The 18,856-nt window shown below is 56.4% G+C and overlaps 5 protein-coding genes across 5 annotated transcripts; 4 read left to right on the forward strand and 1 right to left on the reverse strand.

Moving 5' to 3' along the window:
• Positions 1 to 732: 732 nt before the first annotated feature.
• On the reverse strand, positions 733 to 4,975 carry ELP1 (Putative elongator complex protein 1; the record flags this gene model as incomplete). The annotated part of the gene is made up of 5 exons (XM_071058585.1): positions 733 to 2,440; positions 2,500 to 2,842; positions 2,898 to 3,686; positions 3,740 to 4,695; positions 4,770 to 4,975. 5 exons carry the CDS (start codon positions 4,973 to 4,975, stop codon positions 733 to 735), a joined length of 4,002 nt encoding a protein of 1,333 aa, XP_070914686.1.
• Positions 4,976 to 5,819: 844 nt separating this feature from the next.
• Positions 5,820 to 7,172, forward strand: MFIFM68171_03165 (uncharacterized protein; the record flags this gene model as incomplete). The annotated part of the gene is made up of 1 exon (XM_071058586.1): positions 5,820 to 7,172. The coding sequence occupies one exon, from the start codon at positions 5,820 to 5,822 to the stop codon at positions 7,170 to 7,172; it is 1,353 nt and encodes a 450-aa protein (XP_070914687.1).
• Positions 7,173 to 12,109: 4,937 nt separating this feature from the next.
• On the forward strand, positions 12,110 to 12,719 carry YPD1 (Phosphorelay intermediate protein; the record flags this gene model as incomplete). Its single annotated transcript, XM_071058587.1, has 2 exons — positions 12,110 to 12,261; positions 12,464 to 12,719. The coding sequence occupies 2 exons, from the start codon at positions 12,110 to 12,112 to the stop codon at positions 12,717 to 12,719; spliced, it is 408 nt and encodes a 135-aa protein (XP_070914688.1).
• A 975-nt stretch (positions 12,720 to 13,694) lies between these two features.
• Positions 13,695 to 14,696, forward strand: MFIFM68171_03167 (A-kinase anchor protein 7-like phosphoesterase domain-containing protein; the record flags this gene model as incomplete). Its single annotated transcript, XM_071058588.1, has 1 exon — positions 13,695 to 14,696. One exon carries the CDS (start codon positions 13,695 to 13,697, stop codon positions 14,694 to 14,696), a length of 1,002 nt encoding a protein of 333 aa, XP_070914689.1.
• A 603-nt stretch (positions 14,697 to 15,299) lies between these two features.
• Positions 15,300 to 17,031, forward strand: MFIFM68171_03168 (Involucrin repeat protein; the record flags this gene model as incomplete). The annotated part of the gene is made up of 2 exons (XM_071058589.1): positions 15,300 to 16,173; positions 16,295 to 17,031. The coding sequence occupies 2 exons, from the start codon at positions 15,300 to 15,302 to the stop codon at positions 17,029 to 17,031; spliced, it is 1,611 nt and encodes a 536-aa protein (XP_070914690.1).
• Between the last annotated feature and the right edge of the window lie 1,825 nt (positions 17,032 to 18,856).

Here is an 18,856-nt window from a genome sequence, read left to right on the forward strand (position 1 = left end):
GAAGTGGCTCGGAGTTCTCCAGGGCAATGCACTACAAGCCATCACGACAACACACCCTATCAAGGACGGATTGTGACGGAGGATGCGTTCCTCCCCCGCGGTACAGTACCTGCTACAGTTTACCCAACAGCCCCGTCTGCTGTAACACACACTTGGCTCATGTCCTATCTAAGGTACTCTTAACGCACCAATCCGTCAGTTCAATACTTTCACCAACCACCCTCCCTTATCCTGCAAACCATCCATCCACCCTCTTATCTACCACGGACACTCGCAGAGAAATGAAAGCTTCTGAGGAAAGGCATGAGAAGCTGAGGACCTCAGGTCGCAGCAGCAGCAGCTGCTGCTGCTGGTGGCATCGTAGATGTAAACATCGACAATTATGCGATTGCTTGCAAAGTGAAGTGATGATGCCGTATTTGTTTGCAATCTATTTGCAACGACTCACGTTGGAGTCTTGCTCCACGTATGTCCAGCACGGAGCCAGCCCCAATTCTAGCTACACCTTCAGTTGAGCCGAGAAAGGTGTTCTTACCCAAGGGCTAGCGAGGCTCCGAGGGCGCGTGGTGAAAGCTGGAAAGACGGCCAGGCACCATTCCGCGTAGAAGCGTAGACAATTAGCTCTTTTTTTTTTTTTTCTTACCTGGTAAATGGCAAACACCTTTTTTTTACCCCGAGAACTCAATGCACACACTCGCAAACAGCCCCTTTTTAAGATTCCAACGTCCCCCCTCACCTCTTCCCGAGCAAACTCAACCTCTCAAATCCCCCAACAACAGGCGGCACCTGCCTCGCCCTCATCGCTTCCAAACTATCAAACAACACCCCGTCTCCCCCACAAGGCCTATACCCCACCGCAGCCGGATCAACATCCCCATCACCCTCGCCCGGGACAGCCCCTTCCTCCTGGGCAGGCCACACCTCCCCGACAGCCGCCTGACACGCCTCGACGACCCTAGCCATCAAATCCTCAATCGTCCTCGCCCGCTCCGCCATGCCCCTCCTCGTCAACCCGAAAACAAGCCGCTCCACCTCGGCCTTGGTCCCCTCCACCCGCTCCACCAACCGCCGCACGCTGTTCACGAGGTACTCCTCCTCATAGACCGTGCCCTTCCGCCCGCGCGCGCGCTTCTTCTCCTCCCTCCGCCGGTTCTTGCTCGTCGCGCGCGAGACGTTGCTCCCGACGGTGCCGACGCTCCCGGCGCCTTTACCCGTGTAGCGGGTGAACAAGCTCGCGCTGGTGCTCAGCCTGGAGCTGGCGGCGACGGACACGTCGTCGGGAATCTCGCCGCCGCCGCCGCCGCCGCCGCCGCTGGTGCGGCTGCCAAAGGGGTTCTCGCCCTCGTAGAAGGCGAGCGGGTCCTCGCGGGCGCGGCGGCGCAGCTCGAGGATGCGCGGGACCTGGGCTTTGAGCTGCTCCCTGCAGTCGGCGAGGAACTCGGTGCTGGACGAGAAGGCCTCCGCCAAGCCCGCGTCGACGGCGCTCTCGAGGAGGTCCCGCCGGTTGTGGAGGGCGACGAGGCGGAGGGCGTCGGCGAAGAGGTAGCCTTTGCAGAGGTGCTGGGCGGCGGCGTCGACTGACGACAGGTAGTCGAGGTGGATTGTCGCCGCCGAGGCGTAGTCCTTTGCCTCGCGGAGGGCGTCGGCGAGCGAGGTGGCGATTTCTGAAAGCTTGTCGGTGGTGAGGGGCGGGGACTGTTGTTGCGCGACGTAGAGGCACTCGCGCCAGCAGGAGGCGCCGGCTTTGAGATAGCAGTCTGTGGCGTCGGAAAAGTTGCCGAGGGATTCATAGGCGAGGCCGGCCTCTTTGAAGCGCGAGATGGATTTGAGATGGGCGGCGAAGAGGTCAGTGATGGCTCGGTGGTGCTGCTCCTCATGGCGGTAGATTGCTAGAGCGTGTTGGTAGAGTTTATGTTTGACGACGTAGTTCCTGACGTCGTCAAAGTTATTGAGTGCCTTTAAGTGGTCGAGGGCCTTTTCCCAGTGCTCAAGCTTGCCGTCGATTATGTGTTGCCGCTTCAGCGTTGGCATTCGGTGAAGCTCCTGGATGAATGGTAGATATTCACGTGGATCTCGCTGGGATTGCTGGGCAACAAGAAGGGTGAGATCGAGGTTGTATAAGCCAAGCGCATGATCGAACAGCTTGTTGACATCAGCCAGGAAGCAGATGTGCTCGACCGCACGCTCCGCCAGCGTCTCATCCTCCTGCATGAGCTCGGCGACAACGAGCAGGCCGTCGTCAAGTGCCGGTGGATTCTTGCAAACATGAGCTGTGATAATATTCTGGAGATTGGCTTTCTTCTGCGTCCGGAGCCTCTGCAAAACAGCGTCGCAGATGGTGTTGACTTTGCCCGGCTTGGCCGCGGCCTTGGGATCTGAAGATTCCTGCGTCGGAGTGGACTTGGTGTCTCTGTACATTGTCTGAGTGACATCCTCGTCCCTGGGCGAAGGTCAGCATGGCGCCCTCCGGAATTCACGTACTTGACGGACAACACGTACTTTAATGTTGACAGGAAAAGGTCAATGTTAGCTGCATCTCTGACTTGGTCGAGGAAAAGGCCGACATTCTCTAAGAATTGCTCAGGGCGATGGTCGAAGAGGATGTTCATATCTACGCGATGGGTCCGGCATGTCGAGAACGCAGAACCGTAGTCTTTCTGCTCGACGAGCTTTCTAATGCCGGCCAGAACCATAGCGCGTGGATAGATGGTCTCAAGATTACCACGCGGCATTTGTAGGACCAAGCTCATCTTGGTAGGCATGGCCGTAACGAGTCTCCCGCCCCGCTCGATGCTTCGGCACCGTTCATCCCTCTCCGGGTCATCTGGCGGGACATCGAGGTCTGTGGCGGTTAGAACTCGTCCAGCAACCCATTACTCTAAGGCACCGATACTTACCTTCTTCAGCAGCAAGATGGACGAATTTGACAAAATGGTTGCTCGTTGTGAAGACAAGGTGGTTGTCCGTGACAATGAACGACGTGCAATTCTTGGCAAGCTGTCGTGAGTTTGCGTACAGGTGGCCGTTCCTTGATAATCCAAATGCGAGAAATTCCTCCTCGTATGTGATAAAATTGGCCCACGGCAGGAAATTAGGGAACTGTGCTGGGAGAGGTGAGTGCTCTCCGGCAGATACGGCGCTAAGCCTCCCAGAAGTGTGTTGGGCTACAACTCCGTCGACAAAGACCGAGTCGGGTGACGATATTGTCACAACTGAGCCTGCGTCTGTCTTCAACCACTTATTGGACACCTGTCCGGTGGCATCGAAGTCATATCGCAACAGCTCAAGATCGTCCGCCATATGTAGAACCTGGACCTCGCTCAGGCTAGAGAAGGCGACCTGGAGCAGGGACTCGTCGTACAGCTGAGAACCTGTCTTGTCAAACAACGCCGTGGCCGCGAGCCTCGGACTGGAAAGACGAGGGCCTTTGGACTCCAGGGCAAAGAGACTAACACCAACTCGGTGTAAAACGGCCATCGAACAGCAGTTTGTGGCAAAGGCGACATCAATGACAGGAGACTCGACTTCAAGCTCGCACATGGCCATTGGAGGGGGGACGTTGGCGGTCCGGAAAGGGGTAAACTTGATGGTCCGCCCGTCGACTACCGCGACGGCGCCATGGTCATGCGGGGGTCTTGTTGAGCCTCTTGAGACCACAAGCGCATACTCATTCACGAGCACCTTCCCTAGAGAACTTGTTAGACGAGCAAGGCCTATAAAGGGACGAGACAAAACTAACCTGTTGTTGCCGCAGCGAAGAGGAGCGGTTTCTCGGCGTGCCACGAGAACCGCGGCCTCTGGGTTTCCTGTCCGCACAGGATCTCCTGCTTCAAATACCAATGATAGTTCCCCATCGTCCACAACTGGGCTCGGTCTTTCAGAACGACGGCAAGGACGGTCGAGTCCGAGTTCCATTCCAGTGCCACGTCTTCCATGGCATCCGGAGCATCAGCAGGTGCCCGCAGACTGAATTGCCCATGACGCAGGCCATTCCTCTCAAAGAAAGCCACATCCACACGATCGGCAAGGCGCTGGATCCCAGCTATTAGGTTGCCTTCGGGGCGCCAGCTCAAACTACCCTCGAGCCCATCGACCGGCTCACTAACACTGTCCAACTCACCGTCGCGGTTGTAGACACGGATGACGCGACGCACATCCTCCTGGAGGAAATTGACAGCAACGTAGGCGCCATCCCCTCTCCAGCTGATGCTACAGCGCCTATCATCACTCGGGCTCAAGGTGCCTTCGTCCACCTTCTCAGGGATGGTCGGATCCCGCAGGGCCTTGGCCTTGGCACCCCTCCCCTGGAATTGCGTCTCCTTCTTGCCCCATCCGACAGAGACGTGCTTGGAGAGCTTTAAGTCCTCAACGCTTAGTCCAACCTCTGCGATCACGTCAAAGCTCCGGCTCATGAACACCACCTTGGCATCGCCGGTTGCAAGGACAAGCAGCTCCTCATCGGGAGACCATCGTGCCGCCACAATAGAGGGCGACAGAGTGCCTACGATCTCGATGTGTGCCTCACCGGGAATAGCGATGCCCTCTTCGTCTTCAGTGACGGTCACGATGTCACCGCCCGCCAAGATGACGCACGTTGTCAGCGTATCGCTGAAGTAGTGCAGGTTTCTGATGACATCTGGCTCGCCATCCCCGGACTGGTTTACAGCATCCCATGAGGCGATTGTTCTGGACTCTCTATTACATTTTCCCAGGCTTAGGATCTAGCAATCCCCAATAGCAAAGGCAAAGACAGGACAGACAAGCCTTACAGGTGTGACAGGGGTGAATCGTGTGTGTGCTTTGCAAGCCGCAGCAGCTCGATGCATGCATCCTCGGACGTCGGGCCGCGTGCGACAATCACCCCATCTCTCGACACATCCCAGCAGACAGCCGAGACGGCCGATGCCGATGCCGAGGTTGAGGACGAGTCGGGCGCGCGGAACACGCCATGCCCGATGTTGCGTAGGTTCCGCATATCGAACAATCGAGCCTTGCCGAGTCTGAATGAGCCAAAGTTGCTGCTAGTTGAAGCAGGGTGAAATCATTCATTCAAAAATAGCTGCTTCTTTCGGGAATTGTCGGCGGGGCTGTGGGTAATGCTTGGTTGCAGCAAGAGTGGCGAAAGAGGAGAAGAGAGGGAGAGAGGAAAAAAAAAAAAAAAAAAAAAAAAAAGGAGACTTGGATGTGAGTCAAACGTAAAGACCTACGTGAGCCGAGAACAGCTTTTACTACATAGGTAAACGAGTACGTAGATAGAATCGTAAGCCTCGCCCTGGCGCACCCCCCCTTCGAAACAGACGAGATTCTGCTCGATTGCGTCGATAATGATGCCCCAGTTCGAGGTCCAAACTTTTGAGGTTCCCATCGCCCGTGCACTCGAGCGCACGGTGACCCTTTGTGGCTGGAGGTATCTGGGTACAAGCAATAGCCGTGGCCCGGAGCGGAAATGCCATCCCACAGCGCCGGGAAGCCCACCCGGGGAAAGTCCCGATTACATGGTGCTTGTCCGCGCTCGGAAGCCCACGCTCAGTGGCGGTGGCATGATCCTTGCACCTTGCCGATTGGAATCTGCGGCAAATCAGAACGCTTGACAGTCGAGAGACGCGTGCCAGGCCCTGCAAGGGTGAAGCAAACCTGCAGCTCGCAGGTGCCACAAGAAGTTTCTCCTGCCCAGGCTTCCCAATCGCACCACGCACTGTCACCGCAACTACTTAATTGCTGCCCATCACGACATCCAGTCATAGACGTCACCTTGCCAGCTTCTTCTCGCACAAGTCAACCCATTGGCGCCCCGAGGACTTCTGAACTGGCCCACCAAGATGGACGTAGCCTACAATCAGCACTCACACGCCGCACGGCGGAAGAACCGCTCGTCAACAAAGCTCAACCACCTCAGTCTCGCACCGCTGACCTCCAGGTTCCCCATCCACGATCAGGATGACTACGACGTCAACCCTCTGTCCGCCCCGGCCCACACGACCTCTTACCTCCAGGGCAAATCCGCCCCGACGACACCCCGCCTGCTCTCCCGCTCCCCCGGGGGGAGTGCCGCTCGCCGCTCCACCTCCCGGCCACGGGCACGGGGCACCTCGGCCCCGGCCTCACGGGACGTCCTTCCCAAAAGCAAGTCCACCACGCACCTGATTGGCTCCGGCCGCAGGAGGCAAGCCGGGGCCCACTCGCAGGGGGGCTCCCCGACCATCTCCCGCCGCAACGGAGGCAACAGAGAGTACCCAACTAACGATTCCGACTGGCTTCTCCGCGCCGGCGCCCTCATCTCGACCGAAACCCGCGAGTCCAAAGGCCAAGCCTGGCTCGTCTCGCGCGCGAGCTCGACCAGTCTGGCGGGCATGCATGCCGATGCCGAAGACGATGACGACATCGACAACCCGGCGAAGGAGGAGCCGGAGGAGCGGCCGTGGGCGGCATCGGCAGCTGCCAGTCGGCGCGGCAGTGCCGTGTTGTTATCATCACTAGACGACCCCCACAACCACCACCACCACCACCACCACCACCACCACCACCATCAGCACCATCAGCACGGCTACAACAACTACGGCTACACCCACACCCACAGCCCCTCGCACAGCCGCTTCGGCAGTCGCTCCCACAGCCGGGCCATGACGCCCGGAGAGCGGAGATCTGGCGGCGTGGCCGTGGTGGGCGAAGACTACTTCACCAACACGGCCAGCACGCCGACGACGGCAGAGGACGACCCCTCGGCCATCCCGGGCCCGGACTTTGTCAACCTCGACGAGAAGCTCGAGGCGGTCGAGGAGCAGCTCGACGCCATCACCGTGGACGACGAAGCCTACGTCAGACGGCTCGTCAAGCGCGGGAGCGCTGCTGGGGGGGTGGGGTCCTGGTTCGGGAGCGTGTTCGGGGTGAGCTTATTTGCGGTTGAGGAGGATGAAGAGGAGGAGGACGAATCCGACGGGGAGGAGAGGGAGGAGGGGGAGGCAACCGAGGCCGAGGCTACGGATGGCGATGATGGTGGGGCCGGGCCCGGAGCCGCCCGAGACGGGGGGTCGTCGAGCCTGCGGAGACTCCAGCAGCTCCAGGGGGTCACGGCCGCCGCGGAGACGGCGCGCATCCCGCCGCCCAAGGCTGACGAGGGGGGATGGCACGATGCGGCTTGGCTTTTAACCGTGGCATCTAAGGTCCTTCTCTGAGATGCGCTCTCCCTCCCTCTTTTGCCCCCCTCCCCGGAGCAATGTTTTACGCACCGCCGCCTTACCGCAGCCGCTATTCTTGGCCTGATTTTGAGGAGGGGGGCTGATACCCCAGAAATCCCCTGGGCGAGCTGCCATTCCACGGGCGAATGCATTTCTCGCGCCCACCGCCTGCGCGTGGGGGGTTAAAAATTCAGATATTCTACGAATACCCACCGAGACAGTTCAGTTCAGAGCTTGTCTGTCGGTTCTAATAGTTTTGTGTTTTAACAATCCAATCCCGTCAGAATATATCTGGATCGGGATAATCCAAGTCGTTTTGGTTTCAACGGGAGAACCACACTCCAGAACATCACATTAGACATGATTTTCTACGCTGGGCCGGATGGGACGGGTCCAAACATCATGTTCCCCCGTTTCCGTCGAGGCAATATTCTGCTTGATTTTCTTTCCACCCTCTTGCAGCCCGCTGTTTCCGCGGCTTCCGCTGCTCTTGCTGCTGCTACTGGGGAATGAAACGTCGAGCAATAGCAATAATAATAGAACTCGGACACGGTATCATGCGTTGTCACACAATTAGGCATTAGGCAAAGCGTGAAGCCTTGTCGCCGTGCGGTGTTGTTCTCGGAAGGTAGGTTCGTGATAGGCTCCGGGGTCTGGGTCTGGGCCCGGCGGTGGAGAGAAAATGGGGTGAAATGACTGGTGGCTGCTCGTTCAAAAACAAGTTTTTGAGAGCTTGGTCAAGTGTCACTATGCAAGTTCGTATGCATGTCGGAGGCTGCGCAGATTTGGGGCGTATGCCTCTCATTCCTTTCTCACCGGTTCGCCCAGGATTGATAAGGTATGGAGGCACAGTGCCTTGTTGGGCAGAAACAGAAACGGTGGAACGGTAGGTAGGTCGGTCCCACGACGGGAGTTTAGTTGGGTGAAGGCCAATGTCCCATATGATGATGTTTGTGTGAAGATGGACAGATGGCCGGCGGGTTCTTTTTCTGTCGTGAAGCCAACATTGGAGCCGGGACCATTTGTCGACTCTGCCCGAATTGGAGATCTCGCCGCAATATCGATTATCGTCCTAGTATTGGTGCCCGTAATGTGGGAAGGTTACGGCAGGTCGTTCGAATTTCTTCGCGCTGCTGTCCGTTCACTACACCCCAATGATAGACAGGCAGGAACCTCTGTATGTTCGAAGAGTTGATATCCTGAAGTTGCCAGGGATACCAGGCTTAGGAGGGAGGCACGTCCGCAGCCCGCCGGGTCCCTGCAGTCCGCGACGGACCAGAGGCGAAAGGGGGTGGGCCCGTTTGTTGGTAGAAGTCGGACAGATGCAATATGGGATTCTTCCAAGAGAGAACAGCAGGTGGCTAAGCACCAAGAATGTTACCTGCGCGGTGCGATCGGTGGTGCGGAAACTGGACACTCCTGTTTCCGGTGGTCAGAACGGAAGCGGGCCAGCACCGTACAGATCTTTTGAGCGTTCGGAGGAAGTCATAACCAGGTTGTCATTCCTAGCAGAGTGTTGGAGTTCTCGGGGAGCGTTGTCCGGCTCCGATAATTGGTCCTGACCGGACCGGTAATGGGGCAATTTGCAGCCTATTAAGAGACCCCGCAATTGGGCCAGCGTGGAAGCGGAAACCCGACGGGTCGGCTGTAACGGTGGGACTCTCCGTTTCGCCGTTCAGTTCCTGTTACTGTACCATTTCGGCGCAGGCGCAGGCGCGCATGGAAAGAGCAGAGGTGAGGGAGGGACAGGACGGGAGCATAGACTTTGTCACGGGTCGACGCTGCAGAAGACATCAAAAAGATAGGTGGTTGTTGCGTGTATGAGCCGTCGTTTTGCATGCCGGGGGAGCTGCCAAGGACGGTGCCGATATCCGGCCTGCTGGACCCTGTAAACTGGCAAGGAAAATAGAATGAGAGAGGTCCCTGTCCTGCACCCCACCGCCCATAAGTTGGCGTCTAGCAATCCCATTCGATGCCCGGCACGCAGCACCCGCATTTCCCTAGGACCCTGACTCTTGAGAGGATGCTCCATGCCCTAGGCTCCACGATTCTGGGAAGGGTGAAAAAAGAAAGCAATCGAGACGGCACATCGAATTCTTTTTTTTTTTTTTTTTTTTTTCAAGCAAATTGAATTTGCCAGCCGCAGCTTGGCATCATGTCTACGAAGCCATGCGTGTGCCCCTAAGACATTCGTGCTTCCCAATGACGACAAGTTTGCGGAATGACGTCGGTCGGAAAAGGACGAACGCTCTGCAGCTGCCCCACTCGACAGATGGAATTGTGAGGAATGACGCGAAAGGAAGACTAGGGGCCCGAGGCTAGGTGGGGTCATCAGCAGCGTGGAAGCCTCAATCGCCTCTCAATTAAAATCTTCGTTTACATGTAGCTTCCGCGGCACAGGCCATTCTCCCCGCCTTCAATACTTTCCCGTACTGACATAACGAGATATCTATCCCGCATAACTGCATGTCGAGCCCCGCTGAATCATGATGCCGTCAATCTTCACAGCTGTTCTTGCAGGGCGGGGGATTTGCTGCAGTATGCAGGGTCTGTCGCCGTTCCTGATGAGCACCCCCCGAGTCCAGCAGCATCTGCTGCGCGTAGCTGGCCGCATTTCCCGGTCGCTGCAAACTGGTCAAAATAACCATGGTCTATAATTATAATTCATCCAAGAGTATCTGGGTTTTGGGAGACTTATGGGAGATCTGGTGGACCCTGCATTTTACGTGTAATGTACTGTACGTCGCTTCCCTCGACTACCCTTTTTGTTCGCGGAGGGTTACCGCAGAGCTGGTTCGCCCCTGAGCCGGGCAGGCGAGTTGATATCCCGTTCTTCCTAGTCCACAAGCCACGAGCCACGAGCCACGAACCTCCGGTCAGCTGATATCGACGTCACTGCGGATCTTGCTGGATACATTGTGGAACACGTTGTTGGGTCTAGAGCCCTTCGGAGCTTGTGTTGGCTGGCATCATAGCATCACCTAGGCACTGCCTTTTCGGAATGACTTGAAGGGGGAATTCAGGTTGAAACATCCCTTTCAGTGAGAATGGAGCGCAGAGAGTGGGTCTGATCAGGAAGCGCAGTGCAAATCTAGTTCGGGGCCTGACTTCAACCAGCGAAAACCGATCAAAGATTTTAGCTAACCGATCAAAGCGACTGGATGTCAGCATTGCCAACAACACTTTCTCGGCTATGATGCATTGATGGGACATAGAAAATGCTCCAAAACAAAAGACGGCACGGGAACCACATGTGTCATTCGGTCAGGATGGGACGACTGTGGTTTGGTGGGGCCTGTTGTCGCACAAGAAGTGCGGGGGCCAATGCCGGCCAGAGAAGTGATGCACCGTTTTAGCGATAAGTATCCGATAAGGCACCTGGCGTACCGTGATTTCGGGCTCTCTATCAGGAAGAGGAAAGAATATCTCTTTGAAAATACGCAGTATCGCCAACATGCTCTCCGTCCGGGCTTGATACCCGGATTGGCATTGCTCCCTTTGCGTGTTGTTGCGAGTAGCTGGCATGGCGTGGCAGATGTCCGGCGAGGTACAGTACCGTCTCAGCCTGGGGTCAGGCCTCACGTTGCGTCACCGCCTGAAAACGGAAGCAATGGAACCTCTTTGGGCCCAAGAATCCCAAGCACCGGCACCGGTCAAGGTTTGCTGCAAGGACATGGCTCGGGAGAAGCAGGGAAGACACCAAGAAAGGAAGGGGGTCAAACAGCTCTCCACGGAGCTTCCGCACAATCAGACGACGGTGACCAGATGACCACCCACGACTCTTTTGTTCTAAATTTTGAGTTTTGGTAAGTTATGCTCTTGTAGAAGTAGCAACACCTGTTTTTTTTGGGTGGGCGTTTTATTTGGCCATTACTTCCTCTGCTTCCTCTACTTAATAATCAAAGAGTTTTCGGCAGTGCTGATATCTACCGAGTTCTTCTCCTGATAAAAATCGCATCCGTCTTTGGTACAGTACCTATTCAGAATGTCTGGCGTGTGACATCCCTGATCAGCCTCCCCACTCCCTCTGGTTGTGAGTACAGTATCTGCTCCCCATTGCGGGTCCTTTAGCACGGGCGGTACAGCAGCAGCTCCTTGCCCCTTCCCCTCCACCCCGCCATCCTTAAATTTCGCACTCCCAACATCATTAACAACTCAACCCGTTCCACACCTGGAGACAGTTGATTGCCTGTGGGTAACCTGCTTGAGGACTTTTGACCTTCTCTGCTCGACGCATCGCGCCACGACGCGCTTCCTCACACTTGCCTAGCTGTGCCCTGCCTCACTCGGCATTGAGTCCCTCTGTTGCTCAACCTCCGGCCCCGCGCAAAACAGCCTCCAGAAAACATCACCCTTGCCGAATTGTTCACCCCGAGCGCTGTTGCCAGTCACCTTTCTCATGCCGGTTTGATAGTCCGTGCTGCAGCGCCGACTCCGTCTTGGAACATCATTTGTCGTCTGCGCCTTCAAATCCGTTAATCTCTTGTACGTCGGTCCTCGATAGCCTTCTCGCACATGGCTCCCGCGGCTCTGTCCGATCGCGTCAGCGTGGGACCTAAGAGGAAGATGGGTCTTTGAGCACACAACCTCACGCCCCACCACAGCAGTTCCCCTACCTATCTACCTACCTATACAGGGTACCCGCGCGACACTGGCTTTCGTTTGCGCATGGTTCTGGTACATAAAAGTTACGGGGACCTACCCGCAAGCAGCCACAGCCGTGTGCACCTGACCTCCTGTCTACCCCTTTTGACTACTCTGCTTTGTCTGCTCATTAACGCTTTACCCCTCGCCCCGATAAGCGCCCGTCCCAGCTTCCTCCGTTCCCAAGTATGATTTACACGAAGGACAGGTTTCGTGGCATCATGATCCAAGGCGGGACCATTAGCTAACGAAATTAATTTTGCTCCCAGACTGAGCAGGGCTTTGCCACGATGGTTAACTTCGGAGATCACGTCGACCAAACGGTCTTCAATCAGATCCTGGAGATGGATGATGACGAACAGACGCGAGATTTCAGTATGCCGCTGGTGGACGGCTTCTTCGAACAAGCCATCTCCACTTTCCACCAGATGGACCAGGCCCTGTGAGTAATCACTGGAGCTGAGACGGCTTCTTTTCTTGTTGCCGAGCCCTGTTGTACGATGCGATCTCTACGCGCCCGCCGTGCCTGGACCCTCCGATCTCCCTACTTCTTGTGTCTCAGGGCCTCTGCGGGCTCAGCCGTTGCTGAATCACGGAAAGAAATAGGGACCCTAGACTAACGGCGACTTCTTGTCAACGCACAGGGACGCTCGGAACCTTAAGGAACTGTCTGCCCTTGGCCACTTCCTGAAGGGGTCATCGGCAACGCTCGGCTTCAACAAGATCAGGGACAGCTGCCAGCTCATTCAGCAATACGGCACTGGATGCCAACTGGATGGGACGCACGAGGCGAATCAGGAGGTCTGCCTAAAACAGATCACAGACGCTATAGCAGTAGCCAAGGCCGACGTAGCGGAACTGCAAACCCTGATGAGCAAGTTCTTCAAGTCACAGGCGTGATGAGAGCCATTCGTGCCGATGCATCTTCTCCGCCTGTTGTGGCGGTGTCCTGGATCCCCGACCAATGGCGGCAACGTTAAGCGGCGACGATTGTCTGCTACAGTTCTGCCGGGGGGAAGGGGGGCGCCGGGGTGAGCGCGGATATCTGTGGATGAACAGTGGATGGTATTGCACGGTATGGACAGGCGAGAAGGCATCAGGCCGACTCTTTGGTCGATTTTCCGTAACACAGGCGGCGGCTACGGGGAAAGATGCAACTCATACCAGGTATTCTAAACAGCATGCCGGGCCAACAGCTGCTCGGTTTTCTCGTGGCCGCATGGCGGGCGTGAGTGCATGTCACGTCGCCGTGGGGTTGGGTTGGGAAGATCGAACAACTTTTTGGCCTAGGGCAGTCTTTCAAGTCTTGAAGTTGCTGGGAATGGCGTTGCCCACACTCTGAATTGACAAATTCATACCTTGTATGTCTGAAATACGAGTCCCCTTATGCTCCCGTTGGGTCTGTTTGGTGAATGATTCCCTCCCAAAATTGGGCCGTGGCCGAAGCTGCTATCAGCCTTGCTCCAACTTCTCTTCCGTCACAAGACACGGAGATTCATACCAGCAGATGTAATTACTGTGTAAATGCACGGACCATGTTTGACATTTGCTCTCTCGCAGATCATAACTTGCGCCGCAGTACACAGCAACGTAGGTACAACACCTCAACTACCCCGTACCCCCATCACTCTCCACCACTGCGCCGTCATCCAAGCCTGCAGTCAACCGAGACTCAGTTTTCTCTCTTGATCTAGCTGACATTTCCCATACTCTGAACGCTGATGAATTAGGGATCACAGGGTCATAATATTACAGCCTTGGACCGGAGAGGCGGTCTCACCTCATCAGCTATCCAGAACGACTCACCGCATCATCCAACGTCAATAAGCAAACCAGAAAATAATAATAAAAAAATAAGAAAGAGAACTAGGGGAAATGCCACCTAAACCCCGCCCACCAGTCCCAACGCACTTTCTCTGTATCCCACTTGTCTCGCCCGTCTCCCGGCCGCAGCTCTCAGCGTCGCTTGCTGCCTTCCGTGCAGACGTCTGTTCCCCTTCGCCAGCCAACGGCTTTGGTGGCGACGGCGATGCCGCGTTGCTCCCGCTGATCCCAGAGGATGCGGTGCGCCCCGTGGGCACGCTGCACCTCACGCTAGGGGTGTTCAGTTTTCCTCCGCTGGGTAAGGGGGAGTTTGGTGACGGCGGGCCTGGGACCGCAGGAGAAGTGGTAGGGGCGGCGGCGGGGGTGGGCGATGGGAATGAGAGCCGTGCAGGGACGGGGGAGCTTCGGGGCGATGCGGACGGGAAGGAGGATAAGCCCAAGCCCAGGCCTACGCTGGACAGGGCAAAAGAGGTGCTGGGCGGTCTGAGACTGAGGGAGATCTGGCAAGGCGTGAGGGCGAAAGCCCCTGTGATGCCGGGCACCGGGAAACCTGCTGCTAGCGAGCAGAAGCAGCAGCAAGAAGGGCAGGAACCGCCAAAGATCACCCTCCGTGGGCTGGCCTCTATACAGTCGCCCACCAAGGCGGCTGTGCTCTACGCGCCACCCGTCGACCAGCTCGGTCTGCTGCAGGCGTTTTGCCAGCGGGTGAGGGACGTGTTCAGGGAGGCCGAGCTCATGATTGACGATGGACGGCCGTTGTTGCTGCATGCTACCGTGGTGAATACGGTTTATTCAAAACAAAAACCGGGAGAGGGTGGTGGTGGGAAGAGAAGAGGTGGGCGTGGCGGAAGGGGGGGTGGTGGTGGCTGGGGGAGAAAACGGGAGCGGTTGGTGTTTGATGCCACAGGATTTATTGAGCGGTATGAGGACGTGGTCTGGATGGAGGACGTGCCGATTGAGAAGGTGGCTATCTGTAAAATGGGCGCGAAGAAGGTGGTTGTGGATGGCGTGGAAGACGGGGCGTATGAAGTTGAGGCTGAGGTCGTCTTTTAGGGATGCATCTCTCGTCAAAGTCTCTTGGTAATATGGGAAGAGATACTCAGGTACATTTGACCCGAGAGCAGATGTAACAGCAACAATCTATATACGACTTTGTACCTGATCTCTTGAGTGTTCATTAGTAGTCCTAACTCGACCCCTAGAATCAGCTTCCGAGCGAGTCGGTACTGTATTGTACAAGAGCAACAGACCCTTGGTCCCTAACACACACCAGCCCTATATAAAGGGAGCTCGGGCCACCCCCGCGCCCCGCCGATCAATGCCTGGATTGAGCGGAGAAGGGTGGTCAGCCTCATAGCGTTTTGTCCAGCTGAGGTCCAACGGCCTGGAATAGGTATGATAGAACTGGCCTCAGTGCTGGCGCACACTTCCAGGCAGCCGCATTGCAGCTCGATCTCGCCCCGGTAATTACTCAGCGACGTCTGCTCTTACGCGTGGACGATTAATACCACAAAGTCGGCAACATGCCATGATGCAGGCTGCGAACAGCAAACACCTCAACGCGCAAGGACCTCGCCTCGAAACCTCGCCACGCAACAGCCCAGCGGAGCATATCACGGCCGAAACAACAAACAAGCCCCCACCACGACGCTATACATGCCTCGCAAGAACATGAGCTCCCCAGAGAAGCGGCGCCCAGGAGGCGGACTTGGAACTACCAAAGGCCCCAGTAGTCTGCGCTCTCCGTCACTCCCGCCCCGCTCTTCAGCACGCGGCAATGCCAACCCCACCACGCACAACACCTTTATCGCGCCCCCTCCGCGAGCCGCCCTGAGCCGCTCCTCCTCCCCGGTCCCAGACCATCTTCACAACGGCAACAACAGCAACAATACCACCAACACCAACACCAACACTAACAACAAAGACCCGGACCCGCCATCCTACCCTGTAGGAGCAGCAGCCCTCGCGGCCGCAACAGCCCTGGCGGCGCGGGACAAAGCGCTCCTCCGGGAGAAGGACCTGCGCATCGCCTCGCTCGAGCGGGAGCTCGCCATCATGGAATCCGAATTCCAGCGCGAGCGGGACAGGCTCAGCAGCGCCGAGAGCGAGGCGGCCGGGTTCTGGCAGAGCAAGTACGCGGCGCTGGAGAGGCAGCTGCGGCAACTTGTGGCGCGGGCCGAGGAACAAGAGGAGGAAGAACGTGAAGAAGAAGAAGAAGAAGAAGAGGAAGACGACGAAGACGAACACGAAGATCAAGACCAAAACGAGGGTAGGAGGGGTGGGGCCGTTAACGGGAGGGAAGCGGAGCTGCGGATCGTGTTGGAGGCGGCGAAGAAGGCGCTGGTTGAGAGGGATGCTGAGATTGCGGAACTGAGGGCCCAGGTTCGGGGACTGAAGGAGTGGGTTAGTAATAGTACGAGGTCGGATGGGCAGGCGCAGACGAGTGATGAAGTGTTTGGGGAAGGGATGGCGAGATTGGGGAACGGTTTGCAAAATTGGGTGTTGGTGAATTTTAGGAGGGCAAAGATTAGTGAGGGCAAACCCCCCCCCCCCTTTTTTTTTTTTTTTTTTTTTTCCTCCTCTCCCTTTATTCCTCTATTGCGGTTATTGTGAAGGTTAACAGAGGGAGGTTGGCTGACTGGCTTGAACAGATTTGTCGAACGCCGATGAAGCTACGATATTGGAATTGGGTCGTTTGGTACCCATGTACGAAGATCTAGCTGCGACCTCGAAAATCCATTTGCTCCAGTCGATCGTGTCGCGATTACTCGTGGAACTCGTGTTTGACGCCTACTTTGTCGGCCTTCCCAACGATATGGCTCAGCAGCTTACACAGGTCGAGACCTTTTTAGCCTCGTTTGCAGCATCTCCTGAATCTGTCAACCAATGGCGGTCCCTTACTCTCACCATCCTCAAGAAAGACGCCATCGAGAAGATGGAGACGGAAACGTCTGCTGTCATGGACATGGTCGTGTGCCGGGTGAACACGCTGTTAGACTCCATTACGAACATCACGTCGACCGACACTCGAGACCAGGGCCTACAGGTACTCGTCCGGAGCGCCATTGAGCTGTCGCGGCTCCTCGCAGTGCAGAAAGCGGTCTTCAAGGTCGAGATGCCCGAGATTGTACCCTACCAACGGACCATGTTCGATGCCGAGACCATGGAAGACATTGGCGGTGAAGACGAGGAGAACCTGGCGGACAGGGATATCTGCTGCGTCACGTTCCCCGGCATCATCAAGAGGGGCGATGAGAGTGGAGGGCAGCTGCAGTATCGGAATGTCATCTCCAAGGCGAGAGTGCTCTGCGGCCCGGAGAAGCCACTCTCGTCGATAGGGGCTATCACGTCCCGTCGTTCGGATATCGGCATCACCTTCCACCGCTGAACATATGGCGCAAATACCGTGTATGCTCCTCGCGATGTGAATCCACGTCTCTGGTACTGCCACGCTGCTTGGGGTCATGTCGAATGCGCCAGACCGGCGAGATGACTGCCAGTTAAACGCAGCCAAACCAAGGCTTCCTTTATGAAGGCTGAATGCTGTCATCCGGACGTCACCATTCTAGAGTCGATTCCTCACGCCTATCCCGGGGCTGGTTGGACCATTTTACAACCAGCACCATGATCAGCATGCATCATGCGGACAGAGTGCAGAGGATGGGTGCCTGACGGTACTGACCGCCGGATGGTAGCGGACATAACGAGACGTAATCGGCATCAGCTTGCAGCCCATTGGACAGGGCAGTGGAGGGCAGAGCCTCCAGACCTTTCCTAGTTTCCAGTCCGGTGGTGCCGATGTGCGTTGAACCCCCACACCCAATACTTGAGCTGGGTGCTTTGCAGGTCAGGGCCATGGTTGTCTGCCGGTATCCGAGAATGGATGAAACTACATTCTTCAGTGTATTTCGAACCGCGAGACATGCGTTGACCGCCTTCTGCCACGAGTACTCGGCGTCAAAATCCTTCCAACAGGAGTTGCCGAACCAGGGAGCGACTTGAGCTCGACCATTGTGTGCAAGCCACGACCTCTGGCAGCCGGGAATGTACTTTTTGCTGATAGACGTCCTGCCCTCTTAAGTGGCCTGGGTGCCCTTGCTTATTTCCACGCAGCCTTGCGGCCTATCTCAAAGACAATTTTCCGATTCGATGCCCTTGGACGCTTGGGCAAAGCGGCTACCTTCGGGTTCCTTTCTAAATTGGCTTGGGCTCGCATATCGAGCCCGGCCTGTACAGTAGAAGGGTGGTGCGATATCGGCGGAATGAGGATATAAGGTCATGTGTGGAGATCTAGTGACGACATTGGAGCCGGTAAGACGGTCAGGGTACTGCAGGCTGATGCGACTAGTCGGGGTGGTCCACAAAGCCCCCCGTTTCTCGGATTCGCACCACTGGCGAGATGTAAGAGCAGTTATGTTATGATATTTGCACGTAATATACTACACGAGGACCGGATTCTTGGTCGTGGCGGGCTGAAGTCGTTCCTGGATCGCTTACGAGAACAAATTTGGGGAGCGAGTATGTGGATGAGTTTGCGTCTCTTCCAAATCGAGTAACTTACATCGCGCATACCCCGGTTCGGACAGCCCAATGCCTCTGGTGTGAGACGATCCAACCTACCAATGTGAGTCTAGCTCGCTGCATAGACTTTGTGGTAGTAGGCGTCCGACGACATCGCTAGAACCCGGCTAGCTGTTTGCTCCGCCCAACGGTACCAAGCTGCTTGTAACACCCAACATTGATGACCTGGCTCAGCGAATTGATGCCCATCGCAGTGCCGCCGCCTCTCCGACACCGTCGAAGTGAAAGGTTCGCTGGTGGTTGATACGCGACCGCGTGGCCACGAGGGGTTGACCGCAAATCAGTTGGTGGCACACATTTGGGTACTTGGCCAGATACCACATCTGTGAGCTCGCGATCCAATATAATACAGTTGAGGGCTTCGGGACGCCGATAGGACGGCTAGTCCGCTAGTTCTCGAGCAGGAGAATCTGGATCTGCGGTCGCAAATGATCGCGCATCTCTTGACAGCGTGTCAGCGGATGATAGGCTCCGTCCGGCGTCGCAACCACGGGCTGCTGACGCACTAAGATCGCATTTGCGGAGAAGGACAGTAGTAGAGTCCCGCCACACACAGCAGCATAGAGACTGACGCTTGAGCAAACCCACGAGGACACTTGCGGTGAGACATCATGTTATGACTGGTTGCTATG

Source organism: Madurella fahalii, assembly GCF_045866475.1.
Source record: "Madurella fahalii IFM 68171 DNA, scaffold_2, whole genome shotgun sequence".
In the NCBI taxonomy this organism is placed as follows: Eukaryota; Fungi; Ascomycota; class Sordariomycetes; order Sordariales; genus Madurella; species Madurella fahalii.